A 27,659-nucleotide genomic window follows, 5' to 3' on the forward strand; every position below is an offset into this window, starting at 1 on the left:
ATATGTTATGTTTGTTTCTACATCATTGTGCATTAAACCATACAAATAAAGACCAAACAGCGTGTTGACGTCTCTTCTGCTGGGCCGTTAAATTGGCGGTATGATTAATTAGGAGAATCCCTGGATTAGAAAACACAAGCGGCTGCTCTGCAGAGCGCCAATTGACCTGAGGAATCTATTTTTACATCCGACAAACATTCAGTGCCAAAAACAAAACAAAAAAGAGAGGAGGGGATCTTTTCAAACTCTCCATCATATATACATACAAACTCCCCTGACTAACGAACTAACTGACAATTAAGTTGAGAGTATGAATATATTCTGAAAATACTAAAAAATAAAAATAAATATACAACAATATCGAAACCCAAATATGTGAGAAGGCCACTTAAGAGCAATTAATTATCAACTCATGAATTCAAATTATACATGTTAATGAAGATGAGACGACCAGCCTCCGTCACTGTCCTCAGCAGCTTCCCACACACATCCAGCTCAGTTTGTTCGTTTATACGTCAGTCAGGATGGTAAATAACCAGAATCTGTTCAAAAATGTCCCAAAGTGCAACTTTACATAAAAGATAATGAAGAGCTGCATGTCAATGAGATGAAAAATTCATCAAAAATATTTAGTATTTAGCAGAAAAACAGTTAATTACAGTATTTTTCTTTAACACTGATGGAAAAGAAGTTGGTTTCCACCTCATGATGATTAGAATTGTAAAGGAATGCTGAGACTAGTAATTTTAGAGTGAATTAAGCTCCACCAACACCTCCAAGCTGAACGGATCGGATGTTTTTGAATAGTTTGCTGTGTTTTTTTGTTTGTTTTGTTCTGTATTTGGTTGCAGCCACCATTTCAACCTCCTATAGCCAGTAATCAGCTACCTGTTTGAGAACAATCCAAAAAAAGAAAACATTTTCTTTACAATATGGAAACGGGACGGACAAACACCATCAAGTAAAAGTGAGTGGAATGGCGGTGACGATGTTCACTGTGCAAAAGTCCAGAAATGATCCCTCATTTCTCTGAGATGAATGAAATGGAAAGGCGAGACGGTTTCGCCTCCAACCATCATCTCCCAACTGGATGTTTTCCTGTCACTGTGTTCCCTGTATCGATATATAACTGTGTAGGATTACACAAAACTAAGTATTGACATATAACATAATATTCTTGTCGATATTGTGCATTTTAGAGCAAAAAGCCTTTTTTTCTTAAACCTATTCTGAAACTATTTTCCGGAGTTTGTTTTCCAGGAAGGTAACTTTCTGTTACCTTGTTATCGTCCCATGAAGAGTTTTCTGTGACTGGGAAATGGTCACAAACCTCTCGGGGGTTTTATCTGCCTGCGAGGACAAAGTGAGTTAGCTGTTGAGTGTGGCTGCCTGCTCCTTCTCTGCCTTCTCTTTGGCCTTTTCCTTCTCCATCAGCTTCTCCTCCTTCTGCAGCATCACCATGATGTCTGCCACCTGCGTGGTGGAGATGTCGATGTCCTCCTTATCGATCAGCTCCACCACCTGCAAACAATAAGAGAAAGAGAAAGAACAGGAGAGCAATTTCAATTTAGGACAATATATAAAACAAACCATCATCAGCACATATTCTAAGCTAAATGTTTTAATTCAATAGGAATTGAGAGCTGCTCTTTGGATTAGAAGGTCCTTCATGGCTTGTCTGAGCAGGGATCAGGGAAAGATTGTAAATACAAACACTGAGCCTGTGGAACAAATACACAAGCTGACAATGACTAAAACCAAACCATCATCTTATTCATATTTAGAATGTAGAGGCAAGATAATCACAATTTTTATAGTTCAAATCTCTCCCCGAAAACACAATCTAACGTTGCTCAATCCAAATTAATTTAAAGACGTATGTGCGACAATGGTTATTTCTTTGTTCTATTATCACAATTATTAAGAAATGTTAAGCAAATTCTCTTGTGAATAAATAATCTGTCCAACTACATTTTTATCACCATCTGATGCTGGGGGACGTTTTGAAGTAGATTGCCTTCTGCATTGCTTAGTGAGCACAGTGAAGCTGACCAGGGCTTCATGGTGTGTTCAAGACACCGCAGCTCATATATACACAGAGAGAGAGAGAGAGAGAGAGAGAGAGAGAGAGAGAGAGAGAGAGAGAGAGAGAGAGAGAGAGAGAGAGAGAGAGAGAGAGAGGGAGGGATGGATGGATGGATGGATGGATGGACGGATGGATAAATAGAGATATACTATAGATATAAATATTGCTGTACAGGCAGAGCTTAAAAATTTCAGAAAAGAAATCAGATTATTTTCAGCAAACACCACTAGATTCTGGTTCTACATGCCCCCAGGTACCTGGCGGGGAGGGGGGCTTGTACTGCTGGCCACCGAGGTCATCTGACACCACGGTCAAAGTATGTTGCGCTATTTATTTAAAAATATATTTTTTTATATATATAGTTTATTGTATAATGGGGCAAAGAAGAGAACATAAATACTTTCTTTTTTTTTTTAAATACGTATATATAAAAAAAAAAACACCTTGCCAAAAAGGGCACTTACTGGCTTGGGGCAAAAGGGCCATGTTATATAAATGCAGTTGAATTGAATTGAAACTGTGCACCAATCACCATCATTTAAGAATAGGCAGGTCATTTTCCAAGAGATCTGATTGGTCAGGAGGCGGAGCTCTGACCACTTATTGAGAACGTAACCTGCTCCGGAGCAGGCAAGACATTCAGAGGCAATTACCAGTGAGAAGTGAGCGAGTGTCGTAGTACAAAAAACCAAGGGTTAGTACTGAAGTTACCCCGATGAGAGAATATCCAGTGTCGTAGTACAGGCCCCCGGAGGAACTGTGATTGTGTTGATAGAACAGATTGAACGAAGCTCCATGTTGCCTTGCGCATGTGTCAAAGTGTCTTTGGACGAGACACGGAGACAGAGACGAGTGCCATGTTTTCAAACCCACAATGTCGTTGTTGTGTAATCGAACAGCCAGAAAGTAACTAAGGTTAACCTGAAATCACTACTGAGGAAACGTGGACTCAGAGTCACTCAGATGTTTGTTTATGGGTGCAAGAGGAAGCCAAAGTTCTTCTGTCAGTTGCCGTGGACAATCGTTTCCATCCATTTCTTCTCTCATAGTCCACATGTTCTCTCCCTCCTAAGTCTGGTTCTGCAGGTTTCTTTCTGTTAGAAGGGAGTTTTTCCTTCCCATGGTCTCCTCTGCTTGCTCATGTGCAATTGTTGTTGTTTTTTTCTGTAAAAGTGCCTTCAGATGACTGTGTTGTAATTGCCACTATGTAAATAGAATTGAATTGAGGGTTTCTCTCCTCCTCCAGCTGCATTACATCTCCATCCATTCTCTGTTCCAGGTACTCTTCATTTCTTCTCTCCATGTGACTGAACCATCTCAGGCTCACTTCTCTACATCCTGTCAAACATGCTTTCCACTCCCAAGGTTTCTCACACTCTCATTCCTCAGACCTTCTGTCCTCATCCAACAACATTTCCATCTGCACTCCATCCATTCCTCCTACGGGAGGGAGAACATGCAAACTCTCCAACGAAAGGTCTGCAGGTCCAACCCAGGCTTGAGTCAGAATGTACATACATACATACATACATACATACATACATACATACATACATACATACATACATACATACATACATACATACATACATACATACATACATACATACATACATTAATTGCACTAAACGGTGGCGGCTCATCACGAGTCATTACACACGGTCAACAATATTTGCGCGCTGCTGTGCGCCACTGTGCATTCTCACTTTCTCTCGTTAATTTTCCAGGAAGTGGCGAATCGGGAGGATTTGATACAGTAGCGGATTTTGCTATGAGCGATTGGGCAGCCGTCCAGGGCACGATCTGTGAACGAGCCCTCTCCTTCACGAGAGGAAAAGTGAATCACCGTCTCAGATGCATCTCGTGGAGGCGCGGGTGTTTGCTCAGGGCGTCCATTCCAATCCAAGTCCGCCACTGGGTGTGTGTGTGTGTGTGTGTGTGTGTGTGTGTGTGTGTGTGTGTGTGTGTGTGTGTGTGTGTGTGTGTGTGTGTGTGTATATATACAGTATACATAAAATAGAGACGTCCCAATCACACTTTTTTGCCCCCGATCCCGATCCGATCTTTCAGAATTGAGTATCGGCCGATACCGATACTTTCCCGATCCGATACTCACATTACTATTGTAAAGATACTCAGTAGTGTATTTTTGGATCAACTAAGATGTCTGAAGCTAAAAGCACTATTGGCAGAAGCTTTGTTTACCTAGAAATTATTGTAAAAGTCACTTATTGAATCAGAATTCTTCTCTTTCTCTTTAGTTGTTGTTGTAAACTGAGGAACATCCACACAATGATAAAACGATCTTTGTCCTCCCTGTCCTTCTCCCAACAAACCGTCCACACCTCACTATGAACACGGCTCAACACGAGGCTTCAGGGCATGTAGTACACATGCCAGGCCTTTAGGGGCGCTGTGACTCACCAAACAATAAAAAAGCAGAAGAAGACAGACCACATAGAAATTAAGAAGTAGACTTCTGCACATAAACACATAAACCACTATATATAACTCTAGTTTTATAGGTCTATGGCCCCGCTCCGCCTGCTTCTAGCTTCTGCAGCTCTACCAGAGCTTCTAGTCCCTGATTGTTCTGGTTAATAGGGGACGTTGTGGACCGCGTTTTTTTTTTTTTTTCCCAGATCGGCGGGGTGATCGGCTGGATTTGCCGATCCCCGATCACTCACAAATCACTAATATCAGCCCCGATCCCATATCTACGGGACATCCCTAATATATATACATGGCTCCACACACACCCGGAGCGCATGCCATCACACTCTCTTACGCAACACCACGCATCACAACTTATCGACATGCTCAGTTGCGAACTTCTGGAATCCCGGTGGTTGTTGATAGTTCTGGAAGACTTTTTGGAGCCAAAAACATGCTCCACGAATATCAAGAATGTCAAGCACCTACACGCCCATTTAAAAACCTTATTCAGATGCATTACGTCACATAAGGAATGTCCAGGAATGACGGGAAAATGATCATCGTAACTCATAGAGCCAATGTGTGAAAGTACCTAGAGAAGCTAGATGAGACGAGAGCGTTCACCACCGTGCACTTTTTAAAACAAATCAACCTGAAGTGACCTTTCCGGAGCAGAAACGTACCTTGATGACGTCGTCGATGTCGACCCTCCCGTCCTTGTTGTCGTCCAGCGCCTCGGCGATGCTCTGCAGCTTGTGCTCGGGAATGTTCTGGATCTGCCGCATGATGCTGATGAGCTCGTCGATGCTGATCAGGTTCTCCCTGAAGGTGTAGAACAGACTGCATACAGGAAACAGTTACCACCCCGGAACGGACGTAAAATGCGGTGGAGAAACCTGAGGTCAACATGCTGCATCCAAGGTCCCCAGGGCACACCAATAAAACTGATTACGGCCGCTTCATTTCGGCGCACAGCGAGAAATTTGGAACATGAAGTGTATTCAAGCTGAATGCAGTATGCTCGTCTTCATCTGATTTTATATACACACTGACAGTTGCAGACAGCGTTCAACAGTGGGATCAATTAGTCTTATAAGTTGTGTGTCCTGTTAGCAACATTTAGTGCATTTATCAATCAAACTCTGAAGGCAGATCTATGCATCCAAAACTTCTAAAATCAGGTGAACTCTGCTTGATTAGAACCGTTTCTTATCATTACAGACGGTTTAGTAAATTGAAGCACAGCAATAATCTCGAACGGCACAATTTGTGCACGTAACAATCACGATGCGACGTTAGCGATGTTTCACAAGCAGGAGCACGTTTACCACAGCGGGGCTTACCTCGTGGCATCACTATATTTAGCAAAGAATAATCTGAAAAATTTCACATCTGTTAGAATTTGGACTCAAAACAAATAAAATATTTTATTTAAAATGTATGTTTTTGAGAGGGGAAACACTTTTTTTTTGTTCTTATTTTATCTCCACCACCATTTTACAATGAAAGGAGATGAAAGATGAAAAAAACTGGATGAAACTGTCATGGAGAGCTACAATAATGAGCCACTGAGAAAATGAAACACTTTTTCAAGCTGTTTCAAGCCTGAAGCGTGAATGTTGAGCATATTTCATACGTTTGTCTTTTTATTTCAGCGCTGATGAGAAGAGCAGACAGACACAGAAACACACTGGAAGGACGTTACATAGCAACGGAGACGGGGACGGAGACGGAGATGGGGACGGGGATGGGGACGGGGACGGAGACGGGGATGGGGATGGGGACGGGGACGGAGACGGGGACGGAGACGGGGATGGGGACGGGGACGGGGATGGGGACGGGGATGGAGACGGGGACGGAGACGGGGATGGAGACGGGGACGGAGACGGGGACGGGGACGGAGACGGGGACGGAGACGGGGACGGAGACGGGGACGACCAAGCAGCTGCAGCACCACAAGTCAAAGTCTTGCTAAAGACATTTGTTTCTTAAAACAATTAAGTTTGTCAAGCTGTTTACTGATATGCTGCACTGGCTTATAATTCAAGTGAAAATGCTCACAAAACGTTAAATCATCTACTTTATGAGGCAGATGACTATATTTGACAACTTGTGCATCTCTCAACTTGTTAAATTGAATGAATTACCGCATATTCTGGACTATGAGTCACAATATTTCATTATGTTTTAGACATAACATAATTGTTACATTATTGGTGGCGACAACATATTTTGAAAAATGTCTTATATGTCTAATAAAGCAAGGGAGATGGAAACTATCAAGAAGCTGCAGCATTAAAAGTCTTATCGAATATATTTGCATGTTTTTTTGCAGTTTGCATGATTTCAAATCCTCACTTGACTTCAGCTGAAGCAATCAATCAATATTAAAAATCAGGTTGTCAAAGTTAAACGTGGAGAGATAAATGATATGACTTTTTTTTTTTTAATCCCTGAAGGTTTGTTAATCACGCTGGTTGTACCGTTTACAGCAGCTGACAGCTCGATTACAGGAAAGCACAATAAAGGAAATAATGAAGATGAAGTTCTTACAGATATTGCAAACAAACTGATGATTTTGATCTCACAGAAGCATCACAGCCACAAACGACAGCTTGTAAAATGGTGAAAAGGATCAGTGCTTTTTCAGAAATAGTGTCAATTGTGATGTTTTTGAGAGTAGAAGCTATCCAGGGAGCTGAGAGAGTGGAGGAGTTGGTTAAAGCCACTCACCCTACAGGCGGGGTCGCCCCGCTGTCCACCTGCCCGTCCAGAACGACCTTGTCCTTCTCCAGCTCCCCGATGATCTTGTCGATGCGTCCGATCATGCGGTTCACCCTCTTGGAGAGCCGCTTGCTGGCCTTGGACTCTTCCAGAGCTCTCTCCTGTCCCGTCTTGGAGAGCTCCTTCTTTATCTCCTCCAGATCCTGAAACACAGGCTCATGAAGCTGACCGTCCACAATAACCTGCAGCGCACACACAGCTCACCGCAGATCAAACCACAGCCGCACCTCGTTGTACTCCTGCACGTCATCCTTCAGCTCCTCCAGCTCCTCCTTCTCCAGCGTCAGCAGCTTCTTCTGCTCCTTCAGTTTGGAGCAGGCGTCACTCAGCATGTCGATCTCCTCTTTGGTGATCTCCTCGCCCTGAAACACAGAGCGAAGGTGAAACAAAACGCAGTACGAGTGAAAGAAATGCCTCCCTGGAAACGGTGAAGTTCTTCAAAGTGGGAGAGGAAGACGAAGCCCTGTGGATCTAATGTTCATTCAAAAACTGAAACACGAAGAGAATTTGGATATAACCAAGTTATTTAGGTCTTTGGTTTCACCTCAGTGCTAAGGTTAGACTTTGTAAAGTTTCTTTCTACATGAAATCATTTAATAATTTAATTTAAATTCTGACGCGTACATTTTTCCTTTTGGAGACATTTTTATTACTCTTTCAGACAAATACAGAAGTAATGGAGGCTTTTCTGTGTTAGTGGAGCAGTTTTCTGTGGTCACACAGTGACAACTCGTGGTCACGGATGTTTTTTTTTTCTAAATATCCAAGTCACATGACGAGGTAAACAACTAAAAACAGGCTCCACTTATATTCCAGAAAATAATATGTATGTTTATTTATTGATTCAACAATCTACAAAAAAACTGTTAAAAATGGGAAATGATGCTTCTTGTATGAAATCCTAAGAATGTTATTGATTAATTAAATACAAATTTCCAAATCAATGAGATTAGTGTGGCACTACTTATTTTAAGACATTATTCTAAATGGGATCCACATATAAGCAACACAAAGCAGAACTGTTCTCCTGGTAGATATCTTCAGTTTGAAATAGTGGGAAACCTTTCTATGCTGAGTGAAACCATCAAAACCTGATCATTTTAATTCATCTCTGCTGGAAGAATTAGAGCTCCAGTTTTATTGTATTCCACGGCTTTCCTACTTTCTAACTTGTCACTCTAACAATAAATTCAGGCCAGAAAAGGTGTGTTTTAAAAACACAATTATTTGTTTGACTCCAGATGTTCCCTGCTGCTGTGTTTCACATAAGACCCCCGCACTACAGTGAGAACCACTGCTTTAACATACTAATGCACAAGTTGAAGTAAAATACACTGAAATGCTTTTTAGATAGTGGGAGACTGTTTTTTTTGTTTGATAAACCATCTTTATTACTACATGATTCTTTAAGAAGTAGGTCAAACAGTGCTTTCACTTCCCCCAGAGCCACATGTGCATTTAATATAAACCACACACACACACACACACACACACACACACACACACACACACACACACACACACACACACACACACACACACACACACACACACACACACACACACACACACACACACACACACACACACACACACACAAACACACACACGGAAACTCCCTATCATCCAGGCACACGTCACCATATGATGGAGGAAAGTGAGGCGCTACAGACGCAGTGAGAGGAGAGCCGTTACACTCGGAGGAGAGGAGGAGGGAGAATCCACAGAGACGTGGGTCAAACAAGCTGCTCACATCAGACGGAGCGTTTCTTTAGTCGTCTAGAACCGAGACATTTAAATCTGCACGAGGAAACAACATCAGCAGAGCTCATTTTATTCTGCGAGCCGCCACTGAACTGGACTTCCAGTAAACCACAGTGAGCTGAGTGCACTTTACAAACTTAATAACGGAGTGTTTATTTTTGGCCCTTGGGGGTCATTTTACATTCTTAATGAGACAGTGGATGAGTGCGGATTGTGCGGCTGTAAAGCACCAGAATGAGTCACACTCACACAAAGCAGATTGGACTTTCTTTTAATCTGGTCTGTCACATTCTGATCTTTTCTTATCTATAAAAACATATTCCTCCATTTCATTCCTACATTCTTTTCTACTTCAATTCATTATATTCAGCTTCATTATTCTATACTCCACTCAGATTATATTCCATTCACTTTTAGTAAATATTTATTCTACTCCAATTCTTTCTGATCCACCCTATATTATTCTTTTGTTTCAACCAATTCCATTCAATTAGATTCTCTACTTCCACTCGATTATATTATCTCAATCTTTTCGATTCTCATCCACTCACTTTTCCAGTTCAACACTATTCCAATTAATTCCATTCTGATGTATACCATTAATTCTATTTTCCTATTCTGTTTCATTTAATTCCAAGGTATTGAATTTGATTCTATTCATTTATTCTGATCCATTCTATTGCATAAATGTTACATTCTATTTAATGCACTCATGTGATTCTTTTCAACTCCATTCCTCTTTCAATACGTTCTACTCTATTTTCCCTCGATCTATATAAAGTTCCACAACATTCTCATCGTTTCAGATCTATTTTTATCTGTTCTGAAGTCTTGAAGCTTTGCTGAGAACTAAATAGAAAAGAAAACATAATTACATCCCAGGCATTACAACATGTCTCTAATTTACTCGGTCTGCTTTTCATCAAACACAGATGAGTGTGTGGCTTTTATTTTCTTCTTCTCTCGTCACTGAATGAGACTCGGACGTCATCTCTTCCACCTGAACTCTTTCATTTGGCCAATTTCGTTAGTATGTGAGTAGAGAAGTATGTGTCAGAGCTGTTTGACCCGCGTCTGTCTGCGCTCAGATGAACGAGGAAGATAAACCGGGATTGTTTGGGAGGAGACATCGTTATTCAACCTAACCTGGAAGCGCAGGAACGCCTGCCACTGTTCAAACTGTGTGACGCGTGGAACAAACAGATGAGAAAACAGTGAGAGACAACAGATAACAGCTTGTTATTGCGTAATATTAATACTGACTTTGAAAAAGGAGTCAGAAAACAACACATACCAACCTCTAAATCTCAGCTAACATTTGCCTGGACAATCATGAGGAGCGTTAGTGTTGGATGTGAGGACGTTACCTTCATGCTCTCCAAGACTGGCGCCGTGTCTCTCAGTGTCTCGGAGGTCTTTTCAGGATTGGATAACGCCGCCTCAGCTACCAGCTCCACCTCTCCCTCCTGCAGGACACAGCGCAACTGATGAAACATCTACCATCTATTTAGCCTGCATTTCCATGGAGCACAGAAGTCCTGAGTTGATAAAGCGTGGTGATGATGCAGGGAAACCCCTCATGACCTCAAGAATACATTTAAAAACTCTTCTGGGGACCAAACAAACTCTAAAATCTTAAACTTGGTTAAAATATGAGACTAGGATGAATTTATTCCAAATATTCATTCCAGAAAGAGAATCATTTCATAAGAATAGCAGCTAAAGGTTGTGTTAACTACTACTGCAGTTTTATAGAATCCACAAGCAAAATTCAAAAAGCAGACTCCATAAATTCCTCTCCTCCACAAATCGTATTTAAGCAACACATGTAAGTGATAACAACAGTGACTCCATGAAAGTAAAGGAGAGGACAAAATACAAAATCCTCCAATCAAGAGCACGACACCACAAACTGGGACTTTTTGAGGAAGAACTAAATTTGGACCCTGGATCCAAAACCCAGACTTTCCTGTGACGGACCCTCAGAGAGTCGTTACCTTGGCAGCTTTCTCCGCAGCGTCGGCCAGCCGCTCCATCTCCCGGTCCTTGTTGTCCTGGCGTATGGCCGCCTCCTCCTGCAGCATCGTCTCCACTTTGGTCTTGTTGTCCACTTTGGAGAGCTCCATCTCGGCCACCATCATCTGAGCCTCTTTGGTCTGGAAAACCAGGGAGACGTTTTCATATTCTTCTTTAGTCTTCCATTATTTCAGGCTTTACTGGATGAAGTAAATGTCCTGCGGCGATGACTCACCACCATCTCAGGCAGTGTCTGCAGCGTGGTTTTAAGCTGGTCTGCAGGAGACAGGGTGTCGGGCAGGAACATGGCCCGGGACAGGAGCAGCAGGGACGTGGGAATCTGCTGGTTCAGATGCAGCTCCAGCCACTACAAAGGGATTGAACAATAACTTTAAACTCTTAAATACACGCATTCTTACACAATCCCATCATACACAGCTGTGTACATACCATAATGTAAGTGTAAAAACTTAAAGAATTACTCAGACTTAACCAAACACAGTCAGTACTTTCTTCAGATGAAGAAATCCAAACAGCAAATACTTCCTCAATCTTTTTCTTTCATGTGCATTAATAATAACATTATTCAAATTAAGACAGGTTCTTGTTCATAAATATATAATTTCTTCAAAAAAAAAAAGAAGGTTACTGAGCATCAATATATCAAACAAGCTAATCTGTGGCTTTGCTTTATGAACGGACCTAACATTTGAGGGATCTCTGAAAAGTGCTGCAACATTCTGTGTAAAAATGTTTTCATTGTTTTGGATTTCTTCAACAAGAAACTAAAATATATGACAACCTCCAAAGCAAACAGATATTTTTTTTCCGGTTAAAATATTGAGGGAAACTGTTAATCAAGGAAACATCCAGAAGTGTGGATTGATCTTGGGTGTGTTTCTCATTACCTGGCTGAGCTGCTCTCTGAGACGATCCTCTGTGACTCCCAGAGATCTCATTCCTCGAACTCGACAAGCCGCCTGCACCTCGTTCACGTTCAGACTCTCCACTCCTTCCTCTGCAATCAGCTGGACCAACAGCACAGAGCTCATTTAATTGAGAAACTCAGAGAGCTACCATCATCAGTTAAATGAAAGGAGCTCGGCACCTTGTCGTCGGCTCTGATGGCCCGGAGCTTCATGATGAGCTGGAAGCGCAGGAAGTTGTTGGTGCCAATGGACTGCAGCTCCAGCAGGCGGCACAGAGCCACCAGCTGAGGCCGAGTCAGGTTGTCCAGCGTCAGCTCGTCCTCAAACAGTTTGGAAAACTTGATGATCTGCTCGTTGCTGGGACGCTCGCCGGAGTCACGAATCTGCAGCAATGGAGTCGTTACAGAAATCCTCGACTTCAGATCAAGTAACATTTTCATGCAAATAGTGCAGGAATTCAAAACATCTCATGGCTTGAAAGAAATTCAATATGACAATGTTTTTGGCAGGTAGTTTCAACCTGAATATATTGTTATTTACATTTCATTTTATTTAAGGACATATAGTCAGATGGGCTCAGTTCTAGTGCCAATATAGTTTATTCATCCGTCCATCTCCTCCCTCTTCTCCGTTCCCGGGTGGTGGGGGTGTCAGTCTGAGCACCGTCACCCAGATCACATTGACCCATTAAGAACCTTCCTGCAGGTGGAGAGCCCACAGGAAGGTGGAGAGCCCACAAGAAGGTGGCGCCCAGCGTGGGACATGAACCCTCTACCTTGAGACTGAGAGTCTGATGCTCTACCAGCTGATCTGGCTGGGGAATATAGTTTATTATAATAAGTATAGATTTAATTTTATATTATGATATAAGGATTACATTTGAACTTTAGATAACTTATATACTGAAAATATTCAAATATATTAGGAAGCAAAAATAAATAAATAAATTGAAACAATGTGTGCAAATATATTGGACTATGGTCCACTATAATAAAGATTAAAATGATCTGTGATAAAATACTGAACTTAAAACCATTCTCTGACTGACTCGTGTTTTTACAAATGGTATATATTCAGTGGCCTCTATAACTCAACTTAATTGCAATTACCCATAAATTAATGAACAATTCTAAGGTGTTTAAGTAGTTTTATAAATCAGGATTTATTATGTCTTTTAAAAATATATCTTAATTTCTAAGATTTCCTACATTTACTATAGATCACGTGAACAAAGACAATTCTTTGAGTTCACCACCAGGAGGCAGCACTGAGTGTCCATTCTTCATGTTCTGCCCTTTGTTTGCTGTCATGGAGCCACACCGACCTTCTGGAAGAAGGTGGAGAACTCCTCGGTCACGGTGTCCTGGGCCGCCTTGTTCCTCAGAGCGATCTCCTCGATAGTGTCCTGCAAGAACTTGGCCATCTCCAGTTTCACCCTCAGCTCCTTTTTCAATCGCTCCTCCTTTAAAAAATCCAAAACGAAAACAGAAAGTTTCAAGGCGGCCAAAGAAAAAGCATTCCTCACACTCCCATTCCGGCTCTCTGGTGGCAACAATGGTGGAGAAATGTGAATAATTCAGCTGCAACCGATGGTTTGCTGAGAAAAGCTTCTGCTCACCTTCTTGGACTGTGTCTCGAAGGTGGACGGCAGCATGTTGGGGAAAAGCTTGAGTGCGACGGGAAGCAGAAACTCCATGAAGGGGACGATGATGAAGACGAGGAAGGGAAGGAGCCGGAAGACATCTGCACACGTTCTGAGAAACTGAGGAGAAAACAAAGAACCAGCGGAGCCGTGTGAATGAATGAATGTTTGACTAAGAGAAACCAGTGAGACGATTAGTGCAGCTGGTTACTTCAGTATTAAACACCAGGGAGTTTCCTCGTTATGAAGATTATTGCAGTGGTGCAGTGGTTGGCACTCTCGCCGTCACGAGTCCAGTTCTGTGCAGTTTGCATTGTCTTCCTGTGCGTGTGCAGTTTTCAACATACATTGTGGGTTCTCACACACAGTAACATACGTCTGCAGTTAATCAGTGACAGTGAAAGTGAGACTGCGGCGCGATGGAAGCGGCTGTGGCTCGGTTGGGAAAGTGGTTGTCTCTCAATCGGAATATTGCAGGTTTGACTCCTCATCTCCCCCTATCCATATGTCAAAGTGTCCTTGAGCAAGACACTGAACTCCAAACGGCTCCCAATGGATGTACTGAGGTCCTTACATGGCAGGTGCCTCCACACCTCCAGGTGTGTGAATGTGTGTGTGAATAGGTGAATGTGATTGGAAAAGTGTGATATAAGTGAAATCCATTTTCTCTTGTCTCTCTGCATTTTGTCTGTAGGTTTCTAAACCTCCCGAGTCCAGGAGTTCCAGACCCTTCCATATCCTTGTTTAGACTACTTTAAATGTTTGCAGGGAAAGAAAATCCATCATCACGATCCAGAACATGTGTCAGTGTTTCCATAGACTAAAAATATTGTGAGTTTCTTCTTTTCTTTAATTTTTCTGTATCGTTCTAACAGTTCACAGTGAAGGAGTGATTTAAGTCCAGCGGGCTGTAATGTGTGTGCTTCTCCAGCAGAGGGCAGCATCAGGTGGAAATGTTGAATCTGTTTACCTCCTCTTCCTTTGTCTGCTGGTACAATCACCCTCCTCTACTCAGCGCTTCTGCCTGGGAGCCCATGCATCCAGAGTGCACCTCCGGACTCATGTGGCCATTATTAGACCAAAGTGAACATTCTGCCTCAAAAGGTTTAAAAAAATATGTGCACTTGATCCAATAGGAAGTACTTTTGTTCAGCTGAGACGTGAACAATCCGGACAGAACAGAAGCACCGGGCCAACACTGGTCAGTATCATTGTCTTGCTGTCCGGCGGCAGCTTACAGACCGTCCCGGGACCAAGAAGGCCAGAACACGAGTCCTTTCTCCGACCTTCCCACCTGCATGTCAGTGGGCTGGTGGGGTGAGGAATTTAGATCAGCAGGAGTGAAAAGGCCTTTGTTCGTGGCCCATTGACATGTATATCATCTTCCAGGGGGAGGCGGATTAAAATAGAGGCAGCCTTAAACGGAGGCCTGAGTATTGGAAGTGAATATGAAAAGGGCAGATTAAGGAGGCAAAGCAGCTTCAGGTTAGATGAATGGAGTGTGGAGGGGTTCGGGAGACTCACGGGGAGTCCGCTGCATTTCAAAAGGTGCAGGAGGGGGTCCGAGTGGGTTTAATGGAGGGGCTCACCCCTCATCATCAGCACCCACCTGCATCCATCAGGCTCCAGTTCCTCTGTGCCGTCACATGTACTCTACCTTCACAGATTACACTTTTCTGAAGCATTGTCACATAAACAGACAATGTTGGACCTGTCTGAGCTGTGAATCACTTCCTTGTCAGGGTCTCCAGTGTCCTCATGTAAAATAATCCCATACTGCTCTCGATGGCTTCCCTTCATTGTGTATGTTGAAGAAAAGTTAAGTCTTCAACTTTCAAATTAAGAACTGTAAATGTATGACACTCGTAAAATTGTGCTAAAAATTCAGAAAGGCTCACAACTGCCCACAACGGGAAATGTATTTTTTAAAACAATCTTATATAAAAGTACTGAATACATAAACGCAGTGCAAGTACCCATTTAAAAAAATGCTTCCAAAAAGACATGCTCTTTTGCTCATATTACGTTGCACAGTAGGATAATGAGATTCAATCAGTAAGAAAGCAAAATATGAGTAATTTCGATTAAAATTTAATTTTAATTGTGTTTATTCACAGTAAGTGTGTTTACAAGGTCAGTTTTCTATAAATCTGAATGAATTATATCCCATTGAGTGATCAGGTTGGTGTGTGGGTGTATGTTTATCAACAATATAATCAGATTCAATAGGTGGATCAATCCCATAATGCTTTGCAGTTTGCACCATGATGTTGACTGATCCCACATTGTTACCAAATCTTTCAGGATTTGCTTTCTTGACTGATTGAGTCAAAGAAATATTCTCCATGTTCGACCACTAGTTGGTGCTGTTGTTTGTCTTTGAGATGAAACCAAACACGCATGCAGCAGAGAACAATCCGCTCTAAACATTGACAGTGGAAGAACACCTACATTCTAGTGGACAGACACTTGGATTGTTATTACAGTGACTGTCAAAATAAAAGTACCAAGTCCAAGAGAATATGGACCGGGAGTTATGACACCACGGAGGAGACTTTGTTCTGATTGGCTCTACTGAGCATGTGCAGAACTACTAGTTACTACAGCCGTGGTGACAAGTAGCAGGAGCAGTGTTTCACAAAAGTTGCACTTTTCCCAGTTTCCATGGAGACGGAGACAAAGCACTTTCAAGAAGTTCTCTTTTCAGTGGCTCTACAAGAATTGTTCTCGTGTAAACAGGCACCAAACGCTACAAATGGTTCCGTTTCCCGTCTTAATGTCTTGAAATGTTCCCTCTTTTCACACACTGGAATTTCTCGGTGTTCTGATCCTATGAAGGGTTAAGACCTTCAGGGTCTCACGGATGTTTTGTGATGTAAGTGGAATTAATGTGTAGTGTTGTGTTTGCTCGCTGGGTTTCCTTCCAGCTCACTGTCATTCATTCACTCATTCATCTCCTTGCATTTAAGCAAAGGTCAACATAATTAATCCCCTTGCAGAGGTCAGCAGGGGTCCAATAAACACACCACACATTCCAGATGAAGCGCTCACCATTTGTATGCATGAAGTTCCACATGTGGTGTGTCGGAGCAGCTCGGCACAGAGTCCGTCTGACCTGCTCACCTTCTCTGAAGCTGACCCTCAGAGCCAGAACCGTGGTCAGATTACTGCAGAGAGCACCGGGCCTCACTCAGCTGCTCTGGATGTCACAAACACCCCAGCAGTGGAAACCCAGGGTATCAATTTACCAAAGGGAAAGTATGTCAATGAAATCAACTCATTTTCTCTTTGTATTTAACAGTAAATTAGAAAGAAACTTTAACTAAAATTAGAATAACGGAGTCACTATAAGCTGAAATTCAATGGGATTGAGGTTACATTGAAGTGTAACCATGCTCTTCATCTCCTCCCACTGTGTAAGCTGAGAAAATAAACTCAGCGTGAAGCTAACGTTAAACAACAACTTCTCTCCTCAGCAGGTAAAGCTTCTCCCTGAAGAGCTTTAATCAAGCTGCTCAATCTGCTGAGCGTCTGGTGAGTAAACACTCAGCGTGCAGCCAATTTCTATCATTGATCCAGTTACAGAGGCAGTGGATTAAACATTAGAGAACAAGATGTCTGAGCTGTTTGGTCAGATGTTTCACTTCCTCACGGTCCTCCACCGTGGAGGCGAGACTGTCTCCTGGTTTGAGTCTGGCTTGGTTTGCATGTTCTCCCAGAACATTCATGAGTCTTCTCCAGATACTCCCGTTTCCTCAGCAGTCCAGGAACATGCATTCCAGGTTATTTAGAGACCAAATTGTGTGTAAGTGAGGATGTGAGTTTGTCTGGATGAGCTCTCCAGGTGAAACCTGCCTTCAGCCAGAGTCGGCAGAGATCAGCTCCAGCACTCTGACACCCTGAGGTGGATCCAGCAGTGGAACAGACAGACAGCTTCCTTTAACATTAGCGCCTTAAACATTAGGAACAAGTTAGTCTTCAGTCTAGTTAGTGGTTGATTAGTTACCAGTTAGTCCTTTGAAAATAACAATAAAACATTTATGTGCACATTCTGAAGATAGAACACATCGAGTGGCTGAACATTAAAAATAATGAAGTAAGAAGGTAACTTTGCAAGTTTCAATTGTTGCTATGTGATTCACTAAATTCAGCCGAAGATGCATTATAATCTGGATGTTAGCAGAGGAAGATGCTCTATAATCTGTATGTTAGCAGAAGAAGATGCTCTATAATCTGGATGTTGGAGAAGGGAGATGCTCTATAATCTGGATGTTAGAGAAGGGAGATGTTTTATAATCTGGATGTTGGAGAAGGAAGATGCTCTATAATCTGGATGTTAGAGGAGGAGGAAGATGCTGTATAATCTGGATGTTAGAGGAGGAGGAGGAAGATGCTCTATAATCCGGATGTTCGAGAAGGAAGATGCTGTATAATCTGGATGTTAGAGAAGGAAGATGCTGTATAATCTGGATGTTAGAGAAGGAAGATGCTGTATAATCTGGATGTTAGAGACAGAAGACGCTCTATAATCTGGATGTTAGAGAAGGAAGATGCTCTATAATCTGGATGTTGGAGGAGGAGGAAGATGCTCTATAATCTGGATTGTTAGAGGAGGAAGATTAGGAAAATGCTCTATAATCTGGATGTGAGCTGGTTCACCTCTTTTCCTTCCATGGAATAGGTACAGGTTGCCGCAGACGGGCTGCAGGTTTGAAGATGTGATGACAGTTGTGCTTGTAAATGCTTTTGCTTTTAACATAAACTTTGAGGACAGGTTATTCAGCTGCAGGGGTAAACATCCCACAAAAACAAGCCCTATGATGAAGAGTTTATCAGAGATATCGTGAGCATGATGGTCATAATGTTGTGGCTCACCGGTGTAAATGTGTATTTCTCTCCGCCCTCACCTGTCTTCTCTCACGGCGGGACAGCGGGTGTCCGTTCAGGACCGTCCACAGCATGCGTCCTGCGATGGTGGTGTCGATCCACAGCAGCCTGAAGCCGTGGTAGTAATGTTTGATCTCGTCCACGACTCGCTGCCGCAGTGTCCGTCTCACCGTGTCCAGGGTGGGGCTGTACACCGGTCCCCCTTCCTCCAGCTTCTTCTTCTTGTCCTTTAATGACCGCAGAGACTTCTCTACCTTGGAGTCGTCCCATCTCCTCCCGGAGGCGTGTATCCACCGGACGCCACGGATGTCCTGCGGTCGTGCTATTGTCCACCGTGTCCCTGCGGCGATCCCGGGGTACGAGGACGAGGACGGCGCCGACACCAGGGCGCAGTAGAGCCGCTGCGAGTCCGAGCTCCGACAGGGACCGACGAACTCATCTGACAGGGGGCGGGACGGACCGAACGAGGAGACCTGGGACAGGTTGCTGAGCCCGAGGTCGTCACACCTGAAGACAACATGCAGGGAAAAAATACCCAAAGCATTGGATGAGAGGAAAGGTAGTTTTCTAAAACGCAAGTACATTTATAGCCCCATCTACACGACAACGCTTCAAGTGAAAATGCATAGTTTCTGTGTTTTGGTTTCAGAATTGATTTGCGTTTGCACTACTGTGTTTTGACAATGATGTCCATTTCAATTGAAATGGTAGAAATGCTGAAAACAATGTAGTTCTCATGTTGGGCCACTAGTGGGTGCTGTTGTTTGTGAAACTATACACACATGCAGCAGAGAATAATGAGCTCTAAACATTAACAATAAGAGAACATGGACATCTAGACCACCAAGTTGGATTGTTATTACGGTGACTGTCAAAATAAAAGTACCAAGTCCCAGGAGAATCTGGACTGGGAGTCATGACACCACGGAGGAAACATTGTTCTGATTGTCTCCACTGAGCATGTGCAGAACTAGTTACTACAGCCGTGGTGTGAACGTGCAGTGGCAGCGTTTCCACTGTCTCCACGGAGACCAAGCGTTTTCAGAAAGTTGGGTTTTCCCCTATTTCTACGTACACAGAATCAGAGTGTTTTTGAAAAGTTCCACCTTGGGAGACATTCTCAAAAAGTTGTGTTTTCAGATACTGTCACGTAAATGGAAAAATGCATCAAATATTTTGTATTTTCAATTGAAATCTTTGTCGTGTAATCAGAGCCTACATCTCCCAGCCTTCATTTACACAGCACTGAACACACGAGAAGATAAAAAGTGAGAAGAAACAAGAAAAATAACTCAAAAAACTAAAAAGATTTGAAATTTAGATTTAAAAAATTATAGAATGAAATAGAATGAATAAATGAGAAGTACAAAAAAATCATAATACACAGCAACGAAATAATGAAAAAAGCAACAAAAGTGAATGTGATGAAAACAATGTAATAGAATTAAATAAAGTTATGTAAATCATTTTAGAGACTCACTTCTGACTGTAGAGTCTGAGGCTCGTGCAGCTGAAGCAGGAACCTTCCTGTAGTTTCCCTGAAAGATAGAAGAATAACATGAGCTCTCGACAACACACACACACACACACACACACACACACACACACACACACACACACACACACACACACACACACACACACACACACACACACACACACACACACACACACACACACACACACACACACACACACACACACACACACACACACACACACACACACACACAGAGTAAATCACATTATCGGCTGTCTGCTCGGTATATGCAGCCATATCATAGCTCAGTCACATGCACTGAATACCAGCGGTTATGTAATAACACAGCTTGCCGTTCCTCCTGTACATAACAGTTAGTATATGAGCTTGCCTGAGGAGAACTCAATCTGGTCTTTATCACTTCAAAGGGGGAGAAAACTCATTGCAGAGCATAAACACGGTATAAACTTGACCCTGTGAACTCTGAAACCTTGGCTTCTCAGCTCTCCTCTCACACGTGTGTGTGTTTGCAAATAGTTGGATTTTACTGTCTGAAAGGTGAAACACACTGAAAATGTTCAGGATTTAGGGCTTCCAGGTGAAATTTCAGAATGAAGCTAAAATGCACTCTAACTTTTCCAGGTGAACTTAATATGAGCTTCTCTAAACTTCTGAATGTCCAAATGTTCAGTGATTCTGTTCAAGGAAGTCAACAGAAAAAATCCCAACAGCTATTTGATCCATGAATGGATCAACAAATGCTGTGGTTCAACCTACAAACTTAACAACTGATCAACAGTATCTCGCCATTGACGGCTTCAAACAGGATGTTCTGATGAGCTTGGTGGTGAACAGAGTTCCAAGGAGCTGGATGAGGAATCCCCTCGACTCCAGGAACATTGAAGGAGATTAGAGGCTCCAAGTGTCACGTCAGACCATCGGAAACCGTTTCCATCAGTGTGGTTTGGTGCTTGACCACCTGCAGGACCAGGCCTCATGGTCTTCATAGACCAGGGAGCATTTAGCTGGACCAGAGACCAGTGGGTCTCAGTGCTGTTCTCTGATCAAAGTCCATCCACCATGTTGGAGACGTCAGGGAGGCAATCGGCATCAGCCACTGTGGTTTCCAGATGGTGGTGGAGGTGTTGTGAATGGTACAGTGACGAGCCCAGACTACCTGAAGAACATCCTTCATCCAGTCATGAGCCCAGACTACCTGAAGAACATCCTTCATCCAGTCATGAGCCCAGACTACCTGAAGAACATCCTTCATCCAGTCATGAGCCCAGACTACCTGAAGAACATCCTTCATCCAGTCATGAGCCCAGACTACCTGAAAAACATCCTTCATCCAGTCATGAGCCCAGACTACCTGAAGAACATCCTTCAAACAGTCATGAGCCCAAACTAATTGATTGATTCATTGATTGTTTGAATGATTGATTTAAAAAATGCTAAATATCTACAATGGCTTCATTTTGATTAGATGCATAAGTGTACCTGTGGTGAAAAAGTGCTTTTATGAGCAGATCTTTAGGAATACAGAGGTCTCCTTCCATTCATGTGTCTGCAGAGCGGCTTCTCCTCTGAATATCTCTGCTCTGATCTGTTGTAAGTCTGTACGCTCACACCCTCACAGAGGCCCAACGTGGGGCTCACAGCCTCACACGAGAACAAGAGGCGGGGCCTCCGAGGGGCTTTCAGCCAATCACAGGGAGGCAATGGGCATGGCCCCACCTCTTCCAGTAGCTGTCACATGGCCTGCTGAAGTGGATCCTGTACGACCCGGGTCAACATGCCAGGCCGAGGACTGTTGCCAGGAGTGTTTACTGGAACAGTGTGAGCGACTGCAGCATAGACAGAGAGAAATCCCTGGAAGTCCAGTGGAAAAGTCCACCGCACAAAGTCAGACAGGAAACACTTTTCTCAGTGGGTTCTTCTAGTTTCCACTATGAGGAACATCCCGGTTCCTCTTCAACATCTCAACCGTTTTCCTCTGGAAATAATGACTACAGGACAATTTCAACTTTTCACACACAAAGAAGAAATTCAACTGGATCTCAAAATATCTAAATACTTTCAAAATGTTGATTAATCATCATTACAGGACATATTCATGTCGATCACCATTTTATGTCTACATGCCAAACAATTTCTAATAGAACAACATGATAAATACAGTTACTTTTACTCTGAATAGCATGTGAATAAATACAAAAAATAACTGACTGAGTCAGTCCCTGCATGAAGTTACCTGCCCATCTGGGATCAGCTCCACCACATGTCAATGAATAAAGGCATAAAGAAAATAAATGAATGGGTGCCTTTGCCCCGAAGATAGCTCTGCATTTGTACCAGTGAGGATTCACTGAATCAGCATTTGTCATGTTTTGAGCAAAAACATAAAAACAGAACTTAAATCCAGAAATAAGTGTCGAAGTGCTTCAGTTTTCTTCAGAAGTTTTAAAAGATGATATTTTTACCCCATAACCCAACTCTTATTAGACATATCAAAAGGCAAGGACGGCCAATCAGCTACTGTCATGATCAAATCCAGGAAACACAGTGAGTGTAGCAGACTGGTTGTTAAAAGGCCAAATCTGAAGAGGAAAAGAAACAGAAAATGAACAAAACCACTGCAGAAATGCTTATCATCAAACATTTATAGGTAATGTATTAACAGGGTGTGAATGAGCGCCCACGTGACCCACGTCAATGAACGTATCATCAGTTTGAATCAGAGCGGGGCTCCGGGACGCCGCATGAAGATCCCTGCTGCTCCCTGACTATGATGAGCTCAGCTACAACTTATGAACTGAAGTAAAGTTTCTGTGTTTCGAAGGAGTACGGAAACATTCCTCAAACTGAAGTGAAACGTTGACTTCACTAAGCCAAAAGTTTTTCACTTCCAGTCAGATTAAAGGTTGAAACAACCATGAAAGAATAAACCACGTGGAAGAGTCTGGGTAATCTTTAAAAAAAAAGACCTCAAGTGAGAACAGGAAATCAGGTTTGGTGAGCTTCCTCTGCCGTCGCTCAGCACTGAGAGTTGCCTAGGAGTTTGTTTTCATGTTTTCACCTATTAGAGACGAGTGAATGGCGAGTTAATGATTAGCAGTCAGTACAAGAAGAAGCTCTGCCGTGTGTGGTGAACACTTTGGCCCGTCCTCTGGACTGGAATAGTTCAAATCAGGTTGAATCTTCTGCAGGGAGAAACTCCAAACCTGAGTTCTACCTCTTGATTTGATCTTCAGTTGCCTGAAACAGACTGAAGAGGAGGAGATAACCTGGCTGGTTCCCTTTAACATGCACCGGTCCTGTTTGACCCACAGCCAGTAGCTGTCTGTCTGTCAAGTCAAACACTGCAGTTAAATTACAGGCAGGAGCCGCGGGGCAGGAGCCGCGGGGCAGGAGCCGTGGGGCAGGAGCCGTGGGGCAGGAGCCGTGGGGCAGGAGCCGCGGGGCAGGAGCCGTGGGGCAGGAGCCGTGGGGCAGCGTTCAAACGCTCCGTTAATGAGGCTGGAAAGTCACACTTTACACGGGTCGTCTGAGAATCAAACTAAATACTGAAAACAATCTGCTCAGGTGGTGAAAAGGAGGACATCTAACATTAAGTAAAGCCAGGGCGGCTGTATGGATGTAAACAGAGGTGGGAAACAGGTCAAATGAAGCCTCTTCTCAGGGAAACGAAGCACCAGACTGCACGTCACTGTGGTATGCTTGCTGCTCCAAGTGTTCAGGTTTATAGAGACTCTTAAGTGTTGAGCGTCTGGTTTCACGGTCTCCATAAAATATGACATTTCTGAGTCGGATAACAAGCTCGGAATAACTTCTCAGTGTAAATGGAGTTTAACTGACAATGAAATAACACTTGGTTTCAAACCAGAGGCATTTACAGTGCTGCGACACCACATGGCCCATTCATCACCTTATCACTGCTTTATGGTGCGACCTCATACTGACACTAGATAAAGCTCTAATCTTTACCACCAGTAACCTTCCAGCCTTTTGTTGAGGCTGTCAAGATATTTGGTTTGAAAGACTGCACACTAGTGCACAAAGACAAACCTCCACATGCATCATCTTATTGTTGGATAAGTCCAATAAGGCTTCAGAAAGATACTGAAATAAAAAGCATGATCTGGAGGAGACGATGTGGACCAGTGAAGGAAAATCATTCCTACATAAGCTTAAGTCATCCCCACACTGGATCCCAAGAGTTCTTCTCAAGAAATCATGAAAAAAAGGAATGAGTACATTGTTCACAATGAGGTTTTTTATTGTTTATAGATCCCAACAGCCACTGATAACTCTTATTGTGAAAATCATAAAGAAGTCTGAAAATAACCAAAGTTTGTTTCACAGCATGAGACAAAGTATGTGGTGATTTTAGAGATAATATTCTGGGGCCCGTTTACACGTTAAACGTTCGTAGGGTTGTGGCTTTACACGACCACGGTGCTCAGAGTCACTGACATTTTTTCCAAAATGGCTCTTATGGTGCCATAACAATAGAAATAATCCAGTAGAAGGGGTTGAAAACATTGACCGGTTGACAAGCTCTTCTGGGGAATCAATTAGTTTTTCTCACACATCTGAAAACTAAAGGAGAAAGCGACTGTCAGCCGGTCTCAGGTGGAGTTATACAAGGCGGTGACCTTACCTCGTGGACGCTCTGCGGTTCGTCTGATAATCTGGGCCTGGAGCCAAGAGCATGCTCTCCACTCTAGACAGGCAAATCCCCATCATGACTCTCTCATCTATTTATAAGAGCAGCGTGGATGCATTCAGGAAACGCAGCGCTACGACTGCAGACATGAAATACTAGAAGTGTCTGTGGCTCCATTTTTCCCTTTAGGTCTCCGCCACTGTGAGACGATATCTAACAGATTATATAGCATGCAGTATATGCTAAAACACTAAACTAATCTGATAGTAACCATTTGATTAGGAGTTGAAGGAGAGCTGGAGTCAATCCCAGTTCATTATATATGAAGACAGGTCACAAAGGAAAACTGGTCTGTTATGTGAATCAGATTAGGTCTGTGCTGCAGATTACTCTGTGAACACACTTATCACAGGAAGGGCTGATACATGTAATGAATACACATCATGATATCAGGTTTATCCAAACAAGATGGACAGACTAAAGACGGAATAATAGCATCGTAATAGGACATAATGTTAATTACTGTGATTTGCAAAGACTTTTCTGTTTTAGAATCGTTTTACGTTCATCACATGTGCATCTGCAGTGTTTGAGAAGAGAAGCAGTTCGACAACTTTGTTGGTTTTTGATCATTTTCCTTTGATTGTATGCTTCTGATCATGGTTGTGACTTTAAATCAGACTGTGGCTTCATTTTGACCACACACAGATCTGCAGCCTCACTGAGACATTATGAACTGTAAGAAAAGTACTGTCGACTACTGATTTAGACAGTGTACACAGTTTGTGCTTCTGGTTGTTTCCTTCTGCGACAAAGCATGAAAAACAAATTTAAGAAGTTGACAGATGCAAAGCAGGAACAGCAGCCCATCAAATCCTTGCGATATATTTGGCTGCACCTTTCAACAGCAGATCGTTGCAACAGACTTGTTGTAACAGCAGATGCCTTTCAGAAACCAAAACCAAACCCGCATCCCCAAAATCAAAAGCATATCACAAGATGCTTTTTAACGTGAACATCTATATTCTCATTGAGAAGAGCTGAGGAGAACTTAAGGCGCAGACCTCAACAGTAGTTCTAGTTCTAATGTTTCAATGTGATCCTTTTGGGAAGGTATGTTTAATAATTCATTAATACCAGAAAAACGTGTGCATATGAAAAATACAACTAAATTTGAGATGTTGAATTATTTTAACTCAAAAAGTATGCAGAGCAAGTGTTTCTTTTAATGTGTGTATAGAAGAATGCAGTATTGATGCATTTGCAGCATCACTGTTCCTCTGCATCAAAATGTCAACAACAGAAAATGATAAGCAACTCGAGGAAAAACTGCACCTTTATAAAGGTATAACGGTTCGTCTGAACCACTTGAATGATAATAAACCAAAAACATGACAACAGGCCTCAAAAACAAGATTCCTGTTCACACCTCTGCTTTTCCTGTTTCCCCACCTTGCTGGGGTGACCTGAGGACACCGGGGCGCTGAATGATCGAATGAGCCTGTGTGCCATAGCAACAGCATCCTCACCTCATCTCATCCCCTCATCCTCTTCTCTCATCCTGTCATCCCCTCATCCTCTTCTTCTCTCATCCTGTCATCCCCTCATCCTCTTCTCTCATCCTGTCATCCCCTCATTCTCTTCTCTCATCATGTCACCATCTCATCCCCTCATCTTCTTCTTCTCTCATCCTGTCATCCCCTCATTCTCTTCTTCTCTCATCCTGTCATCCCCTCATCCTCTTCTTCTCTCATCCTGTCACCCCCTCATCTTCTTCTCTCATCCTGTCATCCCCTCATTCTCTTCTCTCATCCTGTCACCATCTCATCCCCTCATCTTCTTCTTCTCTCATCCTGTCATCCCCTCATTCTCTTCTTCTCTCATCCTGTCATCCCCTCATCCTCTTCTTCTCTGATCCTGTCATCCCCTTCTTCTCTCATCCTGTCACCCCCTCATCTTCTTCTCTCATCCTGTCACCATCTCATCCCCTCATCCTCTTCTCTCATCCCCTCCTCTCTCCCTCCTGCAGGAGCAATGGGGGCGCTTGTCCTGAAACCGAGCCAGCTTGTCCTCAGATAACCTCCCTGCTTCATTCTGCTGTGCCTCTTCTCGTGGCGGTGACGGTGCTTTACACTCCGCCATGCCTTCACACAAAGCAACTGCTGATCATCAGCTTAAAATAACGACATAGAAAGAGTTTTTAGAGGAAATCGTTGTGTTCTGGTTGTTAATGAAAACAAACAGGGCCGAACGGGAACACCGACCTCTGTCAAACCCTGCTAACGATTAGCTTCACTGTAAACATTAAAACCAACAGGAAACAACACGTTATCGAAGGAAGTCTTACCTTTACCTTGTCGAAATTCATTCTTTAAAGACCGGGAGGTTTTCATTAAAGGTGCCCGGGACCTCGTAAACAGGATTAACGCCATTTCTCCAAAGAAGTCTCAGGTCGATTATTTCTCTTAACAGTTAACAGCAAGTCACGGCTCAGCTAAACGGCTCGCCTCCTCCTGCGGGTTAAAAGTGCTCCAAACTACCGCGGCGCATAGAAATCCTCCGATTCTAGAAGTTTCTCAACAAGCTGCGGCACATTTCTCAGTGTTTATGGCGAAAAGAGAGTCCATGTCATGTCCTGGAAAAAACAGTGTCCGTGTCATATCCTTCCTCCTCTCCACCGCGAGCCGTGCTCCCCGTGACGTCAGAGCACCGAGACGCGGCTCGTCCGCGCTCTCAGAGGCGGTGACGGCTTCCGGCGGGTTTCCAAAGTAAAAGCTCCTGGACCAGGCATTTTAGTAAAATTACAAAAACCTGAAGGTTTATGTTTGAATAATGTAAAAGAAAAACAACAAAACCTGATGGATCGTGGTTTAATAATATTTAAATAAAAACCTGTGGGATTATATTTTAACAATGTTACAAGAACCTGTGTAGTTATAATTGTGTGTCCTCAAGATTCCAACACT

General features: G+C 42.9%; 1 protein-coding gene across 2 annotated transcripts; it reads right to left on the bottom strand.

Moving 5' to 3' along the window:
* letm1 (leucine zipper-EF-hand containing transmembrane protein 1) lies at positions 1 to 27,434 on the bottom strand. 2 transcript variants are annotated; one of them, XM_080480288.1, is made up of 14 exons: positions 27,041 to 27,434; positions 20,025 to 20,082; positions 18,565 to 19,051; positions 13,634 to 13,777; positions 13,340 to 13,477; positions 12,195 to 12,398; positions 11,995 to 12,114; positions 11,322 to 11,453; positions 11,068 to 11,226; positions 10,438 to 10,536; positions 7,534 to 7,668; positions 7,256 to 7,449; positions 5,206 to 5,344; positions 1 to 1,521 (listed from the first exon to the last, which is right to left on the bottom strand). In XM_080480288.1, the coding sequence occupies exons 1-14, from the start codon at positions 27,123 to 27,125 to the stop codon at positions 1,369 to 1,371; spliced, it is 2,247 nt and encodes a 748-aa protein (XP_080336414.1). In that variant the 5' UTR covers positions 27,126 to 27,434; the 3' UTR covers positions 1 to 1,368. The 2 variants fall into 2 exon arrangements, with proteins under 2 accessions (XP_080336414.1, XP_080336413.1); XM_080480287.1 differs by having other exon boundaries at positions 5,206 to 5,362; positions 27,041 to 27,381.
* Between the last annotated feature and the right edge of the window lie 225 nt (positions 27,435 to 27,659).

The sequence above is a fragment of the Lipophrys pholis genome, assembly GCF_963383615.2.
Source record: "Lipophrys pholis genome assembly, chromosome: 14".
Classification (NCBI taxonomy): Eukaryota; Metazoa; Chordata; class Actinopteri; order Blenniiformes; family Blenniidae; genus Lipophrys; species Lipophrys pholis.

Coding starts and splice junctions, on each gene's coding strand:
- letm1 (XM_080480287.1), bottom strand. CDS start 27,125: ATGGCGTTAATCCTGTTTACGAGGTCCCGGGCACCTTTAATGAAAACC. Junction 12,399..13,339: donor TCTCCACCTTCTTCCAGAAG/GTCGGTGTGGCT, acceptor CCATTGCTGCAG/ATTCGTGACTCCGGCGAGCG. Junction 7,669..10,437: donor CAGTCTTGGAGAGCATGAAG/GTAACGTCCTCA, acceptor TCTGTGTTTCAG/GGCGAGGAGATCACCAAAGA.